At 37.6% G+C, this 21,275-nt stretch overlaps 1 protein-coding gene across 1 annotated transcript in view; it reads right to left on the reverse strand.

The window, feature by feature from the left end:
* Positions 1–21,275, reverse strand: part of SYNE1 (spectrin repeat containing nuclear envelope protein 1) — a 472,480-nt gene that overhangs the window by 267,348 nt on the left and 183,857 nt on the right. Inside the window, 11 exon segments of the mRNA XM_047733936.1 lie at positions 278–431; positions 2,675–2,841; positions 4,491–4,614; positions 5,006–5,193; positions 7,034–7,132; positions 7,516–7,743; positions 10,824–10,974; positions 12,949–13,109; positions 17,140–17,280; positions 18,265–18,435; positions 20,090–20,257. Of these exon segments, the coding sequence (XP_047589892.1) occupies positions 278–431; positions 2,675–2,841; positions 4,491–4,614; positions 5,006–5,193; positions 7,034–7,132; positions 7,516–7,743; positions 10,824–10,974; positions 12,949–13,109; positions 17,140–17,280; positions 18,265–18,435; positions 20,090–20,257 (1,752 nt within the window).

A 21,275-nucleotide genomic window follows, 5' to 3' on the forward strand; every position in this document is an offset into this window, starting at 1 on the left:
AACAGTCTCATCACTTTACCCTAGAAATCACTTACTCCATTTTGAAAAAATAGTGTCTTAATGTGGTTGTCTAGTTCATGTGAAACGGTTTTATCGGCTTAATTTATCTGTGTAACACACTGCTAGGACCCATATGTTCCATTATTAAAACATCTGCATACGGATGCAAGGTTAAACTAGGGCAGAATGGCTGGGTTAAAAAAAAATGCTTTTCTTTAAAATTTCAGAGCTGTTTTATGAATAAATTCTTCTTTTGATCTTAAAGTATGCCCTTTACCTTGTGCCGAGTAAATGCTGCTTGATGGTCCGTTATGCTTATCTCTGAAGTAGTTTGTAATTCACTGAGAAACAGCTTAATCCAGACAGAAAAGGAAAGCAGCAGTTCATCAAATTGCTGGTGCTCAGCAACCGCGGACTGAAGAAAAGTAATCCTACGGAGAGAAAGTTGTTAAAGTGAAAATGTCCCACAAGTTAACAGAAAAAGTTCATGATGTGTTCGTTGTTGCAATAACCTTAACTGAAGGCAAAAAGATGTTGTCATACGTGGGCACACCGAAATCTCTGATGTCTTCTACTTCTCAAACCCTTTATTCTCAATTTCCCGCATCTCACTTAGCATTACCACTGTCCCCAAGGTGGTCCTCTGAGCCATCTTTCATGCCCCTGGTTCTTTATCATCACATCTAATCTGTATATACCACCCCTGTAACACATACACAGTAGAGTCTGTGCTCTCCTCCCCATTTCCACAAGCCTACCTGGGTCTAAATTGCTTCATCTCTTCCTGGACTCCTCAGTGGCCTCCTTCCTGCCATTGTCTCCATAGTCCACTCTCTAGTGGACTACGAGAGACCACTAGAGAGACTAGTGGGAACCATTGTGTCTCCACAGTTCACTCTCTAGGTAACAGCTAGGAATGGCTTTAATGTAATCAGAACATTGTCCGCCAAGCTTAACACAGAGGCCACTTGTTGCACATAGGAAGGCAAACTCCAAAAGTTCTTATTGTGGCCCATGAGGGACCCCACATAATCCACTCCTCTGACCTCATGTGACGCAGCCCTGTTCCATACCACCACTGCCTCAGTGGAGAATACCATGGGAGGCAAAATTTTAATTACCATTTTTCTCCAGTATACAAACAGCTTGGGCAAAAATAATACAAACACGAGCAACCCTACCCTCTTCAATATTTTTCAATTAGTTTGATCATTTTCCCTAATTGTGAGACAAAAATTTGGGACTGAGGTTCATCAGAAATGCTGATTTTTGAGCACTTGAGGGTTTTTTAAAAAATTTTAATTCCAGTATGGTTAACATAACAGTGTTATGTTAGTTTCAGGTGTACAATACAGCAATTCAACAACTCCGTACCTTATCCAACGCTCAGCACAGTACGCACATCTTAATCCTTTTCATCTATTCCACCCTTCCCCCTACTCACCCCCCTTTGGTTAAGAGTCTGTTTTTTAGTTTGTCTCTTTTTTCTTTGCTTGTTTGTTTTTCTTCTTAAATTCCACATATGAGTGAAATCATATGGCATTTGTCTTTCTCTGACTTATTTTGCTAAGCATGATACTCTCTAGATTCAATTGGGTTGCTCCCAATGGCAAGAGTTCATTCTTTTTTACGGCTGAGTAGTAATATTCCACTGTGTGTGTGTGTGTGTGTGTGTGTGTGTGTGTGTGTGTACACCCTACCTCTTCTTTATCCGTTCATCTGTTGATGGACATATGGGCTGCTCTCATAGCTTGGCTATTGTATGAGACTGACGCGCTGCCTACTGCGCTAAGGAGGCACCTATACCTTGGCTATTGTAAATAATGCTGCAATGAACATGGGGGCAATATATCTTTTCAAATTAATGTTTTCTCATTCTTTGGGTACATACCCAGTGGTGGAATTATTAGATCATATGATAATTCTATTCTTAATTTCTTGAGGAACCTGCATACTGTTATCCACATTGGCTGTACCAGTTTGCATTCCCACCAACAGTGTAAGAGGCTTCCCCTTTCTCTGCATCCTCGCCAACACCTGTTTTTTTTCCCCGTGTTGTTTTAGCTGTTCTGACAGGTGTGAGACAACATCTCATTGTGGTTTCGATTTGCATTTCCCCGATGATGAGTGATGTTGAGCATCTTCTCAAGTGTCTGTTAGCCATGTTCTTTGGAGAAATGTCTATTCATGTCATCTGCCCATTTTTAAATTGGATTATTTGTTTTTTGGGTGATGGGTTTGTAGAATTTCTTTATATATTTTGAATACTAACTCCTTTTTTAATTGAATACTGACCCTTTATTGGATATGTCATTTGCAAATATCTTCTGCCATTCAGTAGGTTTTAGTTCTGTTGCTTGTTTCTTTTGCTGGAGCTTATTTATTTATTTATTTATTTATTTATTTATATTGTGTTATGTTAGTCACCATAAAATACATCATTAGTTTTTGATGCAGTGTTCCAAGATTCATTGTTTATATACAACACTGAGTGTCTCCATGCAATACGTGCCCTCCTTAATACCCACCACAAACAACAAAGTAATTTCTTTCCCTTCCATACTTTTTGAATAGCTCAATTAAGTAAAAGCAAAAAAATCTCTGCTTTCTTAATTTATATGCTTACCATTTAAAAAATGAATGATATAAAAATATTCTTTTTAAAAAACCCAACCTTTTGTTAATTATCTGTGGCAAATCTCTCCATCTCTCATCCAACTGTTCCAAATGTACTTTCATTGTTTTCACATCATCTTTGGAGGCCACTGAGAATAGTGATTCCTTCAGTTGCAAAAGGCTGCTATAGATCGAGGCCCGGGATACAACTTCATTTTGCAGTGCCTAAGAAAAACAGAATACATTCTAGATCTCATCCCAGCATGACTGACTAGGAAGGACCATGTGACACAGGTGTTTGCTCTCCAAAGACTTTGCATTCTTACAACACAGAAGTCATTGGGACCAGGCTTAAAGAGAGTTTTTATTACTTGATTTAGAATGGATCTGCTTAACCTCTAATGAAACATTTAAAGTACTACTGAAACCTGAATTAGGGTTCCAGAATCTGAGTTCTATTAAGGTACGCAACTTTAGAAGCTGTAGAATTTCTTTCAAGATGAAAAAACTGTGTAGGTAAAGAGAATCAAAGAAAAGCTATTGCTAAAGAGAAACAGTGCATATCTAACAATAATAGAGATGCAATTCTGGGTACCAGAAATGTGGTCTCCTTCTTTATTTAGAGACTATATTAGGCCAAACTGGAGAACTTAAGGGCTCTTCATTTTGCTTTCACACAACAGAATGACTTATTTTTAATCAGGCAATGAACTGTAAGGTGCTGTGAGTGCTACATAAAATTTTCAGTCCCTATCTAATAAGATATAAAAGATAAACACATATAGAGAGCTAACAGCATAACATGGTATCAAATGGGATGATAGTGTAGCATGGCGCACAGTAGATGCTTGTCAGGGTGCTTTCTCCCCCTTCTTAAAGAGGCCACATGTGTGATACAAGCAAAGCTGCTGAAGGTTTCTGAAGAAGGGTCACACAACCTATGGATGGCAGGAAGAGCTCCAAGACAGGGACTTAAACCAAGCAGGATAAAACACACAAAGCCAGAATATGGGGATGGACAAGGAATGTTCAGAACACAGTGGGAGGCAGCTTGGTAGACACTGGGCCCAGATGTAGATGTCACAGAGGCTTCAGCCTCCTCCAGGTCCCCTAACCTGTAGAGCAACTACTCTCTGTGTAGAGATGTGTAGGACTAGTTTTACATGGCCAGATAGCTTTGTGCCATTTTTCAGAAAAGGAGCTGTGACTTCCCCTCTTAGAACACTTCACAGTGTATTTATAAAAAGATAAGAACTTTTGGGGCGCCTGGGTGGCTCAGTGGGTTAAGCCGCTGCTTTCGGCTCAGGTCATGATCTCAGGGTCCTGGGATCGAGTCCCGCATCGGGCTCTCTGCTCGACAGGGAGCCTGCTTCTCTCTCTCTCTCTCCGCCTGCCTGCCTCTCTGTCTACTTGTGATCTCTCTCTGTCAAAATAAATAATAAATAAAATCTTTTAAAAAAAAAAAAAGATAAGAACTTTTTTTGGAAAGTGGCTGGTGGCTCAGTTGTTAAGCATCGGGTCATGATCCCGAGGTCCTGGGATCGAGTCCCACATTGGGCTCCCTGGCCTGTGGGGAGTCTGCTTCTCCCTCTCCCACTCTCCCTGCTTGTGTTCCCTCTCTGGCTGTGTCTCCTCTTTCTGCCAAATAAATAAATAATATTTTAAAAAAAGATAAGAACTTTTTTTCCTCAGTGTGGACTAAGGATGGCTTTTTATCCTCAGGGCATGAAACAGTCACTGGGGGTTTCTGAGGAGCAACTTTTGGGGAGAATACTGCAGAACGTCAGTGTGCAATGAACTAGAAAGTCATTGAGAAGCAAGAATGTGGGAAACCCTCAAAGTCAAAGAAGGAAGAAATTTGAACTTGAACTTGCCTGTATTGACTGAAGTTCACTCTCCACCTTGACTCTGTCTGCAGAAATGTCCATTTCTGGGGAACTGGCTATTTCTTCACACCGCTCTAACCAAGTTAAAAAGGTTGATAATTCTTTTTCCAGCCTAAAGAAAGCAGAGATGAGAGACAAATCTATCAAAATTATTATGCCAGAAAATGAAACCTTTCCAAATATGAAGGTCCAACACTAACCATTGCAAATAATACAGTGTTGGTTCTTATTCCTAGATATGAAGGTAAAAAGAACATTCCCTTCACATTCATATGTATTTGTTACCAGTGTTTATATCTATGTCATAGGGAAGGTATGCATACATCCTCTCCATTTTAGGGATCTTCACCTTCTGACACAGACCAAGATCTTCTCATATTAGACACGTACGTTGATGTGTTTTACATCTGGGATGATTATTTCCCAAAAGCTGGTCCAGAATTTCCTACTTAAGAGTACCAGTTGAAATCCATACTGCCAACTCGGGAAGGAAGGCTGCTCACCTCTGCCAGTGGGCCAGCAGGGTCTCCAGCACTGTCTGCCTCTCCTTGGCCTGAGTCCATGTCTCCTCATACCTCCGCTGCAGGGCCACTGCCTCCTGGACGGAGGAACCTCTGTTAGCCACCTTCTGGGCGCTGGCTGAGGTAGTGGCCACCACACTACTCAGTGCCTCCAGGGCTTGGCAGAGATCCTAACGGGAGGCCAAGAAAGCACAACATCAAGAAACAAGGCCGACGGTTTTTTTTGAGACCCATCATCACTCAAAATTTTCCCTCAGTCCATGATCTGAGAGACGTAGTCAAAGTGAGGAGAGTTACTTTATGAATGCAAAAATCAAAAACGAAATGGAAAGGATCTTCCCCAAATAAGAATTTACTCTTGTATATCTGAATAATTTCAATTTCCCCTTAATGATTCAGATAATTTGTGAAAATTATTATTCCTTCTATGCCAAATATGACCTTTTAAAAAACCTCTGTTTAATTTACAAGAGTTATATGTAACATGCCATAACCTCTATAAAAAATATATGGGGGGGGGGTGCCTGGGTGGCTCAGTGGGTTAAAGCCTCTGCCTTCGGCTCAGGTCATAATCTCAGGGTCCTGAGATCGAGTCCCGCATTGGGCTCTCTGCTCGGCGGGGAGCCTGCTTTCTCCTCTTTCTCTCTCTCTCTGCCTGCCTCTCTGTCTACTTGTGATCTCTCTCTGTTGAATAAATAAATAAAATCTTAAAAATAAATAAATAAATATATATCTCATATATATATATATACACATACATATATATATGATATATATATATATATCAGTTATGGCTGGCATAGCTGCTATCAGGAATCAGTGATAATCCTATCATCCTATCTCAGGATGTGGCAGGTTCTATGTTACGTCCATTTCATATAGTAACTCATTTAATCTTCACAAGAATCTTAACAGTTATGTTCTTTCATTATTCTCATTTTAGAGATCAGACAATCAAGGCAGAGAAAAATAATTTGCTTTACAAAATCTAAATACTAGAAAAAATAGAATAGTATCCTCTCTGGTACTCAATTATTAACTTAGTAAACTATTAAAATAATTCCATGAAATTCAGTTTTCCCACCTTTCCTGTTTTGGGTATTTAAAAAAAATTACCTAAGTAGCACAAAAACACATTTTTTAGAAGATTTTATTTATTTATTTAAGACAGAGGGAGAGAGAGGAAGAGAAAGAACACAAGCGGGGGGAGTTGGAGAGGGAGAGGGAGAAGTAGACTCCCCACTGCCCACTGACCAGGGAGCCCAATGCAGGGCTCGATCCCAGGACCCTGAGATCATGACCTGAGCCAAAGGCAGAAGCTTAACCGACTGAGCCACCCAGCACCGCCCCCCCCATTCCTGTTGTAAGTATTCAAACCTATAAATTCCACTCCCCTTTCTAGATGTGCTTTTGTCAACCCTTTGCTTTCTATCACTGCAGCCCCTTCCCTCGGCGTACGTACACATAGATAGGGGTAACAGATATGTTTTTTTAAATTAACACATTTCTTCTGGGTTTTTCTCTGCTCCTGATTCTCCCTCTTTGCTTCTTTCCCTAAATTACACCAAAGGCATCTGTTACTCTGTGAACACCCATCAATAGTCACTAGTTCAGGCAGCAGACCAAAAAAGGTAGCCATTGGTAAAAGGCTAGTGAGGACATATTCTTTGCACATCTGACTGTTGTGGGTTAAAAATCTAAAATCCGTCATTGCGCGTGCATGTTTTTATGCACATTTAATTTTTTATAATGCTCGCAACAAGTAACAGAATTTACTAGAGCTAAAATCAGAAAAAAATCATATCTTAAGTATGAGGAAGAAATGCTGTAAATGAATATTCCTTTAATATGCATTTTTAATAAAAACTTATTTGTAAACTTACACTTCTTGTGTTAGGCGAACATGTTTGATATATGTCATTCCTCAAGTAACATAAAGATCCTTTCAATGTTAACCATCATAAAAACATTTACTATGTTTTCAAGCAGGAATTATCAAATTGCTCTTACCATATGTTCTTGGAGGACTTTGTATGTTTCTGTGGCTGAAGAACATATTTTTAGTGGATCAGCAAGTTTATCTTCAAATTCAGACACAGACTTCTGGATCTAAAACATCAGTGAAATATAAAGATAATGGTGGGGAAAATGTACATCGAGGCAGAAAAAGTTACCAAGGAAGCAGCATGCTTATCTCTTTTGATAACTTCCAATAAAATTATTAAATACACATATTTTTTAAAAATCTAAAATCAGTGTGTCCTATTATTTGAAAGGAATAGATAAGCCTTAATGCCTATCTGAACACAATGGATAATGACATTTTTATATTCCCTCAAAAAAGGTATCACATGAATAATTAAAAGCTTAGTCATCATTGACAACTGGGTAAATGATTAGCAAATTGTGTCTTCCCTTAGTTCACTATTTCTGCATTTAATTATAAATGCAATAGGAAATAATATCTTTTGCACTCATGGACCCATTCTTACCTTTCTAAGATTCTCTTCAAACTTTTGCTGCTGAGATAAATGTCCCAGGATTGTTCCTTCCAAACACTGTGCATGCTCCCGGAGCTCCTCCCAGTACCTTCTTATTTGTGTCAGCTTCGCTTTGATTCGAGCAGATTCTCCAGTGGTCACAAACTGAGCAAAAGACTGAGCTGCTTCTTCTAGTTCTGTAATGCTGCTGATCTTGCTTTCTATTTCCTGAATTGTGACCTAATAGTTAAAACAAGAAAAATGACAATATAGGCTGAGTAAGCTTGTCTTTCTGAAATAATAGATTCTCTATACAGAGAGAAAATCAGGAGAGGGCTTCTTAGCTGACATTTCAACACACTTGGACCATTGGAGACCAGCTAGGAACAAACACAATAAGTTTCCTGACCTCATTTGGGGAGGAGAGATATGCAGATAATGTCGGAAAATATGAAGTGATGGTGGTCGTGTTCTGTGCATAAAGAATCAGAGAAAGACCTACCCCTGTTGCAGAGAAGTAAACAGGGAGATGTCCCTGTGTTTCATATTTTTCATTTTTGTATTTCATGTTTTACCAAACAAGAAGTATCTCTAAAGGTAGAGAGAATTCCTTGCTTATCCTCCGAGTCATGCCTTGTACCAGCTGATCTGGGAAGCAGTGTGTTCCAGTGACTCATAGAAATGCTAATGTCGACATTCGTTTAACTTTCCTCAAATGTAGCTGAGTATTTCATCTTCACCAAACTAAAAGCTTGTCTGATTTCCACTCTTGCAAAACCAGTCTTTTCAAATGTATTGTCTTTATGCCAAATTTGGAATACGTTAGGATCACCTGGCCCCCCATCCTCAGGGAGTCAGGCTCAGCAGGTCTAAGGTGAGGCCAGGATTTTGCATTTCTAGAAAATATCCAGGCGATGCTAATCCTGCCGAAGCTGCTCTTAACCACTGCTTCCTCATTAGCTGTGGGCGCACAGTGAAGAAGCTACATAGTATCATTTCCGTTTGGAGCAGGAGGACACTATATGTATCAGCCAACACACGAGAATTACTGAAAGACACCAAGGATGTGTGTGGGCGCAAGGAGGCAAGTCTGTCATAAACACAGAGGCTTATTTATGCATAAGAGAATGAAAATGATTTCTCTGAGAAAAAGAGCCAAATCTTCCAATCCAATAAAGCCAAAAATTCAGACAAGTCTCAGTTACCCCACAGGGAAAAAAAAAAAATGTGACTTCTGTCTACATGAGACAACATAGTCAAAAATAAATTCGGTCTAGATGAGACTATCAGGAATAATTTAGATTAGTGCCAGGTGTTCGTTACTTTATTTTTATTTTTCATAGGCAGGACTACAGTGGTATAGCTAATAGATATTTGTTATTTGAACATGAATACAACCTTTCTTTTTTGTTTTTCAAGATGGTTTTTTTTTTTTTAGAAAAATTACTCATCAATTCAACAAATATATACTTGGTGTCTCCTATGAGCCAAAATTGTTCTAGGTGTTTGCACTAGCTCAGTGAAGCAATCTAAAATAAGACAAAATTTCTTAGTTTTTATAGTAATTAATACATGTTACCAACAAATTCATAGATGTAAACTATGTAATCATATTGTTGGATTCTAATCCAAAAAGGGAAGATGGAAGAGGTACTCAGTGTATGTTCTTATCATTTGTAAATTATCAATTAAGAATAAGAAAACCGGTCAATTTGGAATAGCATGCAATGAAGAATTAAAAGTGGGCTTATAGAAAAATGTCTTCATGACAAGGCAAATGCTTCATTCATTTTAATCCAAAGGTTGTTTTAAAGTGAAACACCATGACAATTGTTACCTTATTTCTTAATGTTTCCTATAGTGTGGTCTTCTGAGTGGAAACAGAATATGAATTATTTGCCTAAATTTCACAGCACCAGTGTATTCCACACCATCTTTGCTTATTTCTAGCAAATACTTTTTTTCCTACTACTCATATTCATTTAATACATTTTAGATGTTTTCAAAATACTATATTGGAATATTAAAATGTATTTCTAGTCTACTGGCATGGAAATCTATAACTGAATGTTTATATATTTAAAAATAAAACGTGTAATCATTTTGTTTCCTAAAGAGTAAAGAGGCGATGACAATTGATCACTGATATATTTCAGAAGTCCTGGAATTGAATTAAGGTTTAATTAATAAGATGAATTGTAGCAAGAATAAACACATTAAAAAGTGTATGCCAAAATTTTTTGGAAGAAATTTTTTGATAAAGTCATTTAAAGGTGCTATTCTTTGTTTACTTAGGATGTAGTGAAATGATCAAATGACAACTTTTAAAAACAGTTTTAGAGATTAAACATACTTCATGAATATTCCTCAGTGGGTTGACATCTATTTTCCCTAGTACACCACACAAGACATAAGCAGACTCCATATATACCAGATTCCATGTAACCTTGATTGCAAAAGATGCACAATAAACCAGGATAATCTGCCCAGCAATGTAATCGTAGCTAAGTGACATAGCACCCTTCCACTGTGAACATGGTAATGACTTGTTCTGAGCAATAATGTGAACTACCTGGTATTTATTTTACCGGTTTTAACTGCATGAAATGGAAGAGGGTTTTCCCATTCAAAAAAAAAAAAAAAAGATTAGATAGGAAAGTGGCTGCATTTTGAAAGTGTGTTGCATAAAAACTATAAATGAAAGAATTCATTTCTTTCAGTCCATTTTTTCTTAAACTATTTGAATGAACTGAACAATGACAGTCTACGCATGTGGTCATGTTGGAGCTGGGATAGCAGTAAGTATCAGAGCGTCTCAGTCTGTGCCCAAATGCAGTCTGTGCGTTTGAGCAGTGGAGGCTGAGGTCTTCCCCTAAAGAAAGTAATTGCTCCCCCCTGTGGTTTGTGAGGGTAAATGCCACTAATACTGGAGCCAGACATTTGCATGACACTTACAAAGTAAAGCTGTAGGTGATGAATCCATTTCGGGTGGTATAGATGAATCAACAGAACACTCCAATGGGGTTAATTCAGAATCAAGGAAAAGAATAATGTAACCATAAAAACATTTTAATGATATTGCACACAATACTGACTTTGAATGCATAAGTCAGAAAATATTAATACATAATTCCAGCTATAAAGTGTTGCCCAGTATCAATCAAGACCTCTCAACTCAACATTTTGTGTGAATTGAATTTTAATAGAGTCACATAGCAGTGAAAGATTTATTGTGGGGCCAACTAGCACTGGATGATATGTAAGAAACGAGTTCTTAAAAGCTAGACATGGATTATAAATGTAACGTGTGAGCCGGTCACCTTGATCTGGTGGATTTGCATGTCCATGGTAGATGACGAAGTTTCCAAGGCATTGAGTTCTTTTTCTTTCTCAGTTATCCAGACGGACAGGGTCTCAAAATTATTGCCAAAATGATCCCACTTGTTTTTCACCATTTCCATGGTTTTAATACTAAAATTAACCAAATTAAGTAAATAAAATGCAGCACTTGAATAGAAAACAACAACACATTTTCCTTTAAATCACCAGATGAAAAGAGAGCAAAGGCATTTGTGACGATGTCAAAGTTGAAACTACTGGAACAGGAAAAAAATGCACATTCGATCTGAGTATTGAGTCCTCAAGTCTTCCTCTCTATCTCCTTTGAGAATGAGCATTTAACGAGGTAGTATCTACACTATGTTATGAATGGAACTGTGCTTTGAAAAAAATATAGCTGGGTCCAAAGGGGTTTGAATCCAGGTATAATCTAGGTAAACTCTGCATGTGGCCAGTAGTTGTCAGGACTTTGAATAAGGCTGCCTACATAGATTCCAGCGCACGGAAACTTTTAGCAGTCCGGCTTTCATGGACAAGGTCCTTTTGCTCTCAGAGCAGAGATACTGCAGGGATGCTCTAGACTCAAAGATCTTTATAGAATGTACCTTTATGAGTCAAGACAGAGCTTATACTCTGAATCCCACGCTGCCTTACAGGAACTGTTTCTATCATTAGAGCTAAGCCTGCAACTTACGATCTGTAACAATTTCAGCTGTTCTCCCATGTTGGTCCAGTCTTGATTCCAAAAGACTCTATATACAGTCTTGTACATGAGCACCCTAACTGCTTTTAGAAAATCTGGGCTTTATTTGTTATAAATCTAGTGAACAAAATATAAGTTATAGATGTCCAGTTTGTTTTAGCTATGTGTATATAACCAGGTGATTATGGCTTTCAGTTAGAAAAAGACTAAGAAACTAATAGTATATCATTGAACTGATACATCCTTGGGTTAAAAAAAAATGAAACAATTTCCCTGTTTACCAAAAGGCACTTGAAGACATCAAGAAGAATGCAATGGCATCACTGAATATTAAATTAAATAATATTGTAGTCTCAAATGTATACCCTGGATGTGCCTAATGCTCCTATCAGTACAGGTAATACAAGCTAAATTATATTGCAAGTTTTCCAATGAAATAGATTCAAATGGATATTTCTAATAAAAGCAGCTTCTTTTCTAATAAACTCTGAGTTTCATTATTTCCAGAACTTGATGGATAATATTTAATAGAAAGTTCACAAAGTTTTGAGTCATAATTTCCTTTAAATTATTTAACAAATTTTAAGGTTTAGGCAAAGGTACAATGTTAATTTTAAGGTGTTACTAGTATTAAAAACAAATTTTACAGTTTAAAAAATCCACCTTAGAAATTACGTTCTATATCTTAAGAATAATACGTATTGGTGATTTGCCAGTAAATCTACTTTAATAAAAATGTGTGGCCATATTATGTTGAGGAACACTGGCCATATCTTCATATATTTATCCCCTACAATTCTTTTGTGTGTTCATTTTGCACATAATAGCATACCACAGGCTAAACTATTTTTTCTTTCATTTTCAATAAACAAATATTAGATGTTAAAAAGTAAAATAAATTTTGAAGTTAATTTTTGGAAACAGTATATCAATCAGTGACAATTCAAATATGGAGGCACTATAAACAAGCTCTGTGAGCTTCTTGGAGATGGAGACACTTGGTCTATGTCACACATATTTAGGCCCAGCATCTACACAACCAAAATATCTCTTCTTCCGTCTAACTGGTGACAGCAGAACAGTACAGTAAAAAAAAATATTGTAAATATTGATTCTTTCTCAGATTGTATGAAGGCCACAGAATTTAATAGATATGGCTTTCTCATGAACAAAGTCAGTTTACAATGCAAAAACCACATCTTTTCTATTTTTCTGCTCTGTTATATAGACGATGTTTTCTGTCTTGGTGATACTTTCTTTTGAACTGTGAGTGCTTCCTCAAAACATGCTGAAATACACAGACACTTTGAGATTTTAAAGGAATGCTTTGAATACAATATACAGGAAAGACTGTATGAAACTTTATCTCAGAGAAGAAAGTTTAGGACTTGTCAAGCACATACTCTTCTTCAAGTGTGTCTTCTAATTTTTTGACTTGCTCTTTGATTGACTTAGCCTGCTGCTGAAGCAGCTGCTTATTCTTGGGCCCAAGGGGTATCTCAGAAGCTTCTTTCACAAGATTTTCAGCCTGGACTGTAATACCTTCTGTTCGTTTAGAAAACTCCTAGAAAAAAAGATTATCATTGTTAGGAAGAATAGTTATCCTTCTATCCTATCTTCTATCCTATCTACCTTCTATCCTATCTACCTATTCTATCTTCTATCCTATCTACCTTCATAGTTATCCAACAATTCTCACAAAAATCTTTTTCCATGGTTCCCTAGTTTGGGTTTACTGCTTTGAATTCTCAGCTGCATTATAACTAACTAGCTTCTCTACAATATGTTAGTTTATTACAGCCCCCATTCAGGCAATGATTAATGGTGATTGATTTTTTTTTTCAGTCACATAGATAAGAGATTTCTAGGCCAATTAATATAAACATATTTTATTTAATTGAAGGATATTTTAGTCAATACAGTGTATCACTGATATTTACCTATAAATAAACATATTGTTAACTAGTTCCCTGAAAAGAGAGATCATCTGATCTTAATGCTGTTAAATCTTATTCACTGTATACCTATACTATATGATGAAAAGAAGGTAAGTTCTTAACCAGTTGAACCTGGACTGAGGCTCTAGATTTGCTAATTACTAGTTCTTTGACTTTGGTGAATTATTTTTCAGACTTTCATATAAAATGCAGGTAGTAATGGTTTCTTGTAAGGTTGCTATTAGCAGCTCATCAGCAATTTCATTTTTAAGTGCCTGGCACTCTAGCAGGTGCCTATTATTGCTTTTTTTTAAATATCTCTCATAAAATTGAGGACAAAAGGGTTTATAAAATTTACACATTGATTTTCATTAATAGTGAATTACTTCAATTCAAAAATGAATTTAATATGGGTGAGGCACTGGTAAATTTTAATTTTAGCTGTTACCTGAATTTTGTCAGGTAAATGTATTGAAAACTGAATTAAAAAAGCTAATTGCAGAGATAATCTTTTGTGAAAAAAAAGTACCTTAGTGTCTCATTTCTTCTCACGTAAGAGACATTCATGGGAGGTTTAAATTTTGATCAGAAACTCCTCTTTCCAAAATAGGTAATGAAGAAATCCAAAGTAAGTATTTTCAAAGGTGAGACTTCTGACAGCCACCTCTTCCCACAGAGTATCTCCCAGAATTATTACATAATTCCATGTAAGATAGTTACTACATAATACTATTGTATCTTCATGTTTGAAAGACTTAAAGTCCACATAGAAATATCAACATTACTTCAGAGAAGGACCCAACAATTTGATAGAATAAAAATGGGTAAGTACAGCTTCCTTTTCATGGTAGATTTATAATATCCCAAGAATCGGTATTTGCCAATGTCACATTAAATTCTGTGGTTATAAATATCCTCTGTTGGTGTGATGGGCTTAGAGTCATGGTGGACTCATTTGTGAAGCCTGATTCACAGCATAATCTCTCCAAACCCTATGAACAGAATCAGAAGCATAAAATAGTATTTCCCCCCCACTACTGTTTCCCAGAGCCCAAGAAAATCATGGAGAAAGTGGTGTTAAATCTGAAAATGCTTATATACCTTCACTCTAAGAGCTTTCTGTCAGAGCTAAGTATGGGGAAAGCACAAAGCAGAGGAATTCAAAGGACAGAGTGATATTGATAAAAACCAAATTGAACCCAAACTGAATAATATTATAAGGCTTTATCTCTAAGTCCCAATAAGAAGACCCATGAGTGGCAATAGAACGCGGCAGGAAAAGACGGACTCTGGCATCAGGTAGGTCTAGAGTTGAACGAGGCTCTGTCCTGCACTAGCTGTGTGACCTTGAGTGTGATCTCTGAATTTTCATTTCCTCATCAGTCAAGGCTTGCTGTAAAGAATAAACATGATATTGCTATGGACGTGCACTCAAGTTCTTGAGCACAACCACACGAGGGCTACAAATGGAATGAAGGCTGTATTAACAATGTGGAGGGAGCAAAAAAGTAGAGAACAATTATTCTAGATGGCATGTGCTTGTGCGACAGTATACAGAAACAGTAAAGTAGCTCAGTTTTTCAATGAAAAACCTAATGGCTGAATGTGTGTGCTCTGGGCTCAGCTCTCGTAGGTTTGAATCCCAACCTCACCAGTGAGTCATCCTGAGATCTTGGATAAAAACATTAAAAAAACCTTTGTACCTTATATTTCCTCCTTACACGATAGGATTCATCGTGACACCTATTTCTTAGGATTGTTTTAGAGATTAAAGATGATAAATATCATATGAATAGACCAGCATATGTCTATACCTATATATGTATCTATATATATAGGTATATATGTTCAGTAAATGTTAGCTCTCATTATTAAACCAATCGCAAAGTATGCAAGATTATTAGCTAAAGAAAAATTTCATAGTAAGACTAAAAACATTACATTTGCTTCATCTACAGCTGATAAACCTATTCAAAGGGATCAGAACCACAAGGTATCTGGATGTAACCTGGAGGAACACCCACATAGTAATTAACTCAATAGATTTGTTTGTATTTATAAAAGACATCTGATATAGTTTTAATACATAAAGTAATTGAAATTAAAATTAAAATGATGTTTATTTAAATGGCTGATGAAAATCATACAGAATTGAAAAATTCTATGGCTTTATAAGACTTCAAACTCCCCAGTGAGTTAATAATAGGAGAGAGAATACAAAATTGGCAGTATGAGAGACAGAAACCTTTTAAGCCTTTTACTGGTAAGAAAAGAGCAGCACAGGGTATACTTGCTGAAGGTTACTACCTCATGGATAGGAGTCTTCTTTCTTATTCATTGGCTAACACATTTCTATACTAACTCAGTCATTCGATAAACCCAAAATATGTACAAAGGGAACCAGAAGAACCTGTACAACTCTCTAAATGCTTCAGACAATGTATTGGTCTGCTCTGACTCTCTGAGCTGTTTGGGCTCATAGGGTTGGGCTCGTGAAACACGCCTACTAAGTACTATCTGTTGGATGTCCCACCGGAGCCTCAACCTCAATTTGTCCCAAACCGAGTCTGTCATCTTCCTCAACTAACAGCCATTCCTTCAAGTTCCTGTCCCACTCCCAGGGTGTCTGCTGGGCTCAGAACCTGGGATATCTTCCTTTCCTTTACTCTCTATCTCTTGCATCTGTTCCCACTGACATCCCTATTGCCCTAATTCATGTCCATATTAATACCGACATGCAATAAATTTCTAATTGGATCCCGTGACGCAAGCCCTGCACCCTTTCAATTTTCTACACTGCTTAAAAATCTCTCTCCCTAGGAGCACATGGGTGGGTCTGTTGGTTGAGTGGTGTTTCTTGATTTTGACTAAAGTCATGAACTCAGGGTCCTGGAATGAAGCCCTGCATCAGGCTCCATGCTCAGGGCCGAGTCAGCTAGAGGATTCTCTCTCTTCCTCTGCCTCTGCCCCTCCCCCCTCTTGCACATACATGCACGCATGCTCTCTCTCTTAAATCAATGTTTTTAAAAAAATGCATCTCTGTAAAGTATAGCTCTGACCATGTGATTCTTTTTCTTAAAAACCTTTAAGGGTTCCATGTGGCCGAGACCTTAAGTATCTTTGTAATATGGCCCAACTTTCCTTTACAGCTGTACTTCCATTTTTCTGCTTTAAAACAGAATCTCCATACAGTCTCATACTTCATGCCATTTCCCATTATAGAAATGCTCATGTTTTGTCCCACATTCTGCTTTTCTATGTCTTACCTGTCCTTCGAGGTTCAGTTAAAAATATTAATGCCTTCAGAAAGATTTTTTTTAAAGTATTCATCTATGAGCGAACTAACCATTTCACACTTTAATAAAAAATTTTCTTAGTTCTTGATATTTAAATCTTTTTTTTTGTTGTTTTTGTTTTTTTTTTTTTGATATTTAAATCTTATTTATTTCATTCCTCAGAGCAACTTGACCAGTGTGTTGAAGAGTGGATGATCAATAAACAAGAAGTACTAATTACATGAATAATTATAATAATTGATTGTAATAAGGGATGAAAACAGGTTCAAAACCAAAAAAAAAAAAAGAAGAAGAAAAAAAGAAAAACAGTTTTGCTTCTGAATAATGAGCACCAAGGGATTGTATGGTCAGACTGATATACCTTTGTCTGTTCCAGTTCTGAAGATAAACTTTCCAAACTGCTAAAACTCAAAAAGCGCTCATGGCTGGAACCTGTTTGAAAAAGGTATCTGACCACTGTCTCTTTGTTTGTTTCAAATCGCTCCCATTTTCTTAATGTGACCTAAATTTGAAAAAAAAAAATGAACATATCATGTTATGAATTATCAACATGTATCACAAAATATTGTTCACATTTCCATTCATTTGTTGGGCTGTCAACCTCCAGTTAACTCTGTCCCAATTTCACATAGTTATGCTGAACAAAGATGGTGCAAATGTCTCCTGTAAGAATTTCACTCTGTGTTTCAATTCACCTACAAAAAAGAAGATGTGTAGACTAGCATTCTCAGAGTTTTCTATCCACTATAAAGTCCTATGAGTCTAAGGATATTACTTAAAATGTGGATAAGGGATAAAGGAAAAAAGAACCTCCCAGTCTCTTTCAAAAAAAGAAAAAATAAAAGGGAGAAAGAGAAAGGAGGAGAGTAGGGAGTGATAGGATAGGTGGCAAGAAATGAAAACTTTTTAAGACTGTCAAGATCACAATAAAAATAAAACATAAACATGTGGGGGTGCCTGGGTGGCTCAGTGGGTTAAAGCCCCTGTCTTCAGCTCAGGTCATGATCCCAGAATCCTGGGATGGAGCCCCATATCGGGCTCTCTGCTCAGCAGGGAGCCTGCTTCCTCCTCTTTCTCTGCCTGCATCTCTGCCTACTTGTGATCTGTCTGTCAAATAAATAAATAAAATCTTTAAAAAAAAAAAAAAAACATGTGACTGTTTGGACCACCCAGAAGAGTGAAACGGTCCAGTGTTAATTCCCGGACTCAGACAAGTGTGCATTAATATTCTGGCTTTATTACTGATCACTGCTCTGTGACTTTGGGTAAAGTCCTCAAACTGTTTCTGTTTAAGCTTCCACTCTGGAAAGATGTGCTAATTATAGTGCCTATCTGCTAAGCTTGACGAGATGATTAAAAGAGATAACTCGTGTCAATACTTAGCACAGTGCTGGAGCATCAGAGGCGGGAACCAACGCTTGCTCCCATGAGGAGATGCCAGCCGTGACCTGGAGGTTAACAGGGCCCTAGACGTCCAGTCTCCCACCTGGATGCGGCGCTCCTGCTTCTCCCTGCTGTGCTCCATGTTGTCCAGGGTGCTCTCCAGCTTCCGCAGCTCCTCCCGGGCCTGGCCGGGCAGCCCACCTTCTCCCTGCTGAGCCTGCGCTATCTGCTGCTGCACATCTCTCTTCTTTGCAGAAATCCTCTTTGTCTTTTGCTGGAGAGCAGGTGGATAAAAGTTAGTCTGTGAGCGACTAAGCAGGATAGAAACACCTACAGTCTAATAGAGGCACAGAGAGGTACAACCTCGCTGCAGCATGGGCCCCAACTGTCTTTTAACAGTTAATGTGAACAGGGGCGCCTGGGTGGCTCAGTTGGTTAAATGTCCACCTTCAGCTCAGGTCATGATCTCAGGGTCTTGGGATCAAGCTACCCTTCAGGCTCCGAGCTCAGTGGAGTCTGCTTGTCCCTCTTACTCTCCCTTTCCCCCCACCCCTGCTTATGCTCTCTCTCAAATAAATAAATAAATAAATAAATAAAATCTTTTTAAAAAAGTTAAATGTGAACAGTTAAAATGGCAATGGGGACTCTATGTTAGTCAAAATGGGCATTATTTAAGAATATTTTATGTTTTTAATGGTAAACAACATAATTTGATATTGGTGTTTTAACTGTGTGCAAATTTAGGCACTTGGCATTTTATGGAATATTCTGGAAGGAATCCAACAAAAGCGTTCATTTGACATGATTCTCCTTAAAGAACTATTTCTGCCTAAAAACATGAATTCCTAACTCTAATTTTTTTTTAAATAGTTTATGCTGTAAAAATGCTGATACTAAGAGAATTTAATTCCTGGGTATAGTCAGACTGATAAACCTGTTGAGACACATAGGGAAAGTTATCTTTTAAAATAAACTTTTTATCGAGGTATAATGTACAAATAATGGTAGACAGATCTCAGGTGTATACATACGAATTTACATGAAGTAAGCACACGTAAAACCAAGCACTGTTCCAAGAAATGTAAGAGTTTTAAAACATTAATGTAAATATCTATAATTACATATTTCTCTGACTTAAATTGAACCCTAACACAACTTTTAAAATGACTGAGAACAATGTAATGCCAAGCATTATTTTTCTGTACTCAGTCTTTTTATAATTATTAAATAAATCTGTAATGCCTAGAGGCTGCTGTTTTATACACGCTTTTAATGTCACTTCCATTTAGTATATTATTATATATAAAATTAGCTAGCATTTTGCTATACATTACGTTAGCTAGGGTTTTGCCATTAAAATACTTGAGTCATACTTCTAATTACATTGAGTTTGGCAAGTAAGTTTGTTAAAATTGTTTATTATCAATACATGTACCAGAATTTCTTTACTCTCAGTTCTAATCCTTTATAAAAGCGTATTATCCTGAAAGGTCTCGTACTTCATATAAGTTATCCTTTTCCCAACTGAGATGTATTCAAAGTTGTAAACTGAAGGGCAGGCTGTTAACATAATGGCAAAGAAGAGTGATCTCAAATATGGGTCATTTTAACTCTACGCTTTCCTTCTCTGTTATGAAAAGGACAACTGAGCAAGTTTTATGAAGGTTTTCATAGCTAAATTATTCCTTGAACTTTTTGATGTCCTCAAATCACTCAGGCTGAGAATTTACCTTGCAGGCTCTTCTGAAATACCTAATATTTAACAGAGAACAGAGGTGCCAAGATTTTTTTTAACCATTCGCATGGACTCCCCCCTGCACCCCCCTTCCCTTTGTCCTTACTCTTGGACATACAGTTCCCGTCGCCACTCTGGCTCTGCCAGTGGCTAACGAGCTTTGCACGAGTGCCCCGGGGAACGGGCCTCCTACCTGGTGATGGAGAAGTAACTGCTGTGCTTCAAACAGGTTTTCCGTGTCCAGGATCTTCTCCGCCTGCTCCTGGACTTCTTTAGAGCCAGAAATTAAGTCTTCAAGGGAACTTTGCACCATTTCTTTGTACTGGACACAGTCCCCAAAGTTGTTTAACATCTTTTCAACCTGGATTTTCATGAAAAAATTACAACTCATATGATGCTCTTGGAATCTTAAATATTCTAAAGAATATGTATAAAGTCCATCTCAGTAACTCTGAAATATATACACGGATCTCTTTTATTTTTTTATATTTTTGAGGTTTATTTAGTTATTATTAACTGCACAGCCATTTATGGGGATTGCAAGCCTCAAGGGATACAGCGCTCTGTGCCCACTCAACCTGACAGTCAAAGCAGGGTGATGGAAGTGGGTATGCTGTGTACCTTATTTCCTGATCCCTTTAATGACAGTCCACAACTAAAATCTAATCATAAATTTTAAAAATAAAGTATAGGGGCGCCTGGGTGGCTCAGTGGGTTAAGCCGCTGCCTTCAGCTCAGGTCGTGATCCCAGGGTCCTGGGATCGAGCCCCGCATCGGGCTGTCTGCACGGCAGGAAGCCTGCTTCCCTTCCTCTCTCTCTGCCTGCCTCTCTGCCTACTTGTGATCTCTCTGTCAAATAAATAAATAAAATCTTTAAAAATAAAGTATAATAAAGCTGAGTCCCTCATGTTTAAGTAAGGAGAAAAACTGTGGAGGGGAACAAAATGAAAAGAATGAAGAGCATCTGTTGAAAATGCACTTCCAATATTTTTGCATAAAACACAATACAATGGCTAATTCTGTGGTTCTTTAGTAAATTCTTTTCCCTGAATTTTCTGTCTCATTTCTGCTTCCACTATTTCAGGGTCACTAGCCTCTTTTGTATTCAAAGTCTACTGCTCTCCCTTTTCATTAAGATTGTCATTTTCACACTGCTTGTCCTTTGCGTTCCATGGAAGCCTTTTCATTTCTCCTACTCTTATCCCATCTTTTTCTTTGATCCTCTTCTCCTCTGAGTTTGTCCCCGGCGACGTGAATGTGCTATGCTCCAAACTAACAGCAAGAAAACACGATGAAAACCACAGACTCCACATCTCAGTAAATCACAGCTTTCGTTGAAAGAAGCGACTCCTCCTTACATACTGCCCGTCTAACCACGG

This window comes from Lutra lutra, chromosome 6 (genome assembly GCF_902655055.1).
Source record: "Lutra lutra chromosome 6, mLutLut1.2, whole genome shotgun sequence".
Classification (NCBI taxonomy): domain Eukaryota; kingdom Metazoa; phylum Chordata; class Mammalia; order Carnivora; family Mustelidae; genus Lutra; species Lutra lutra.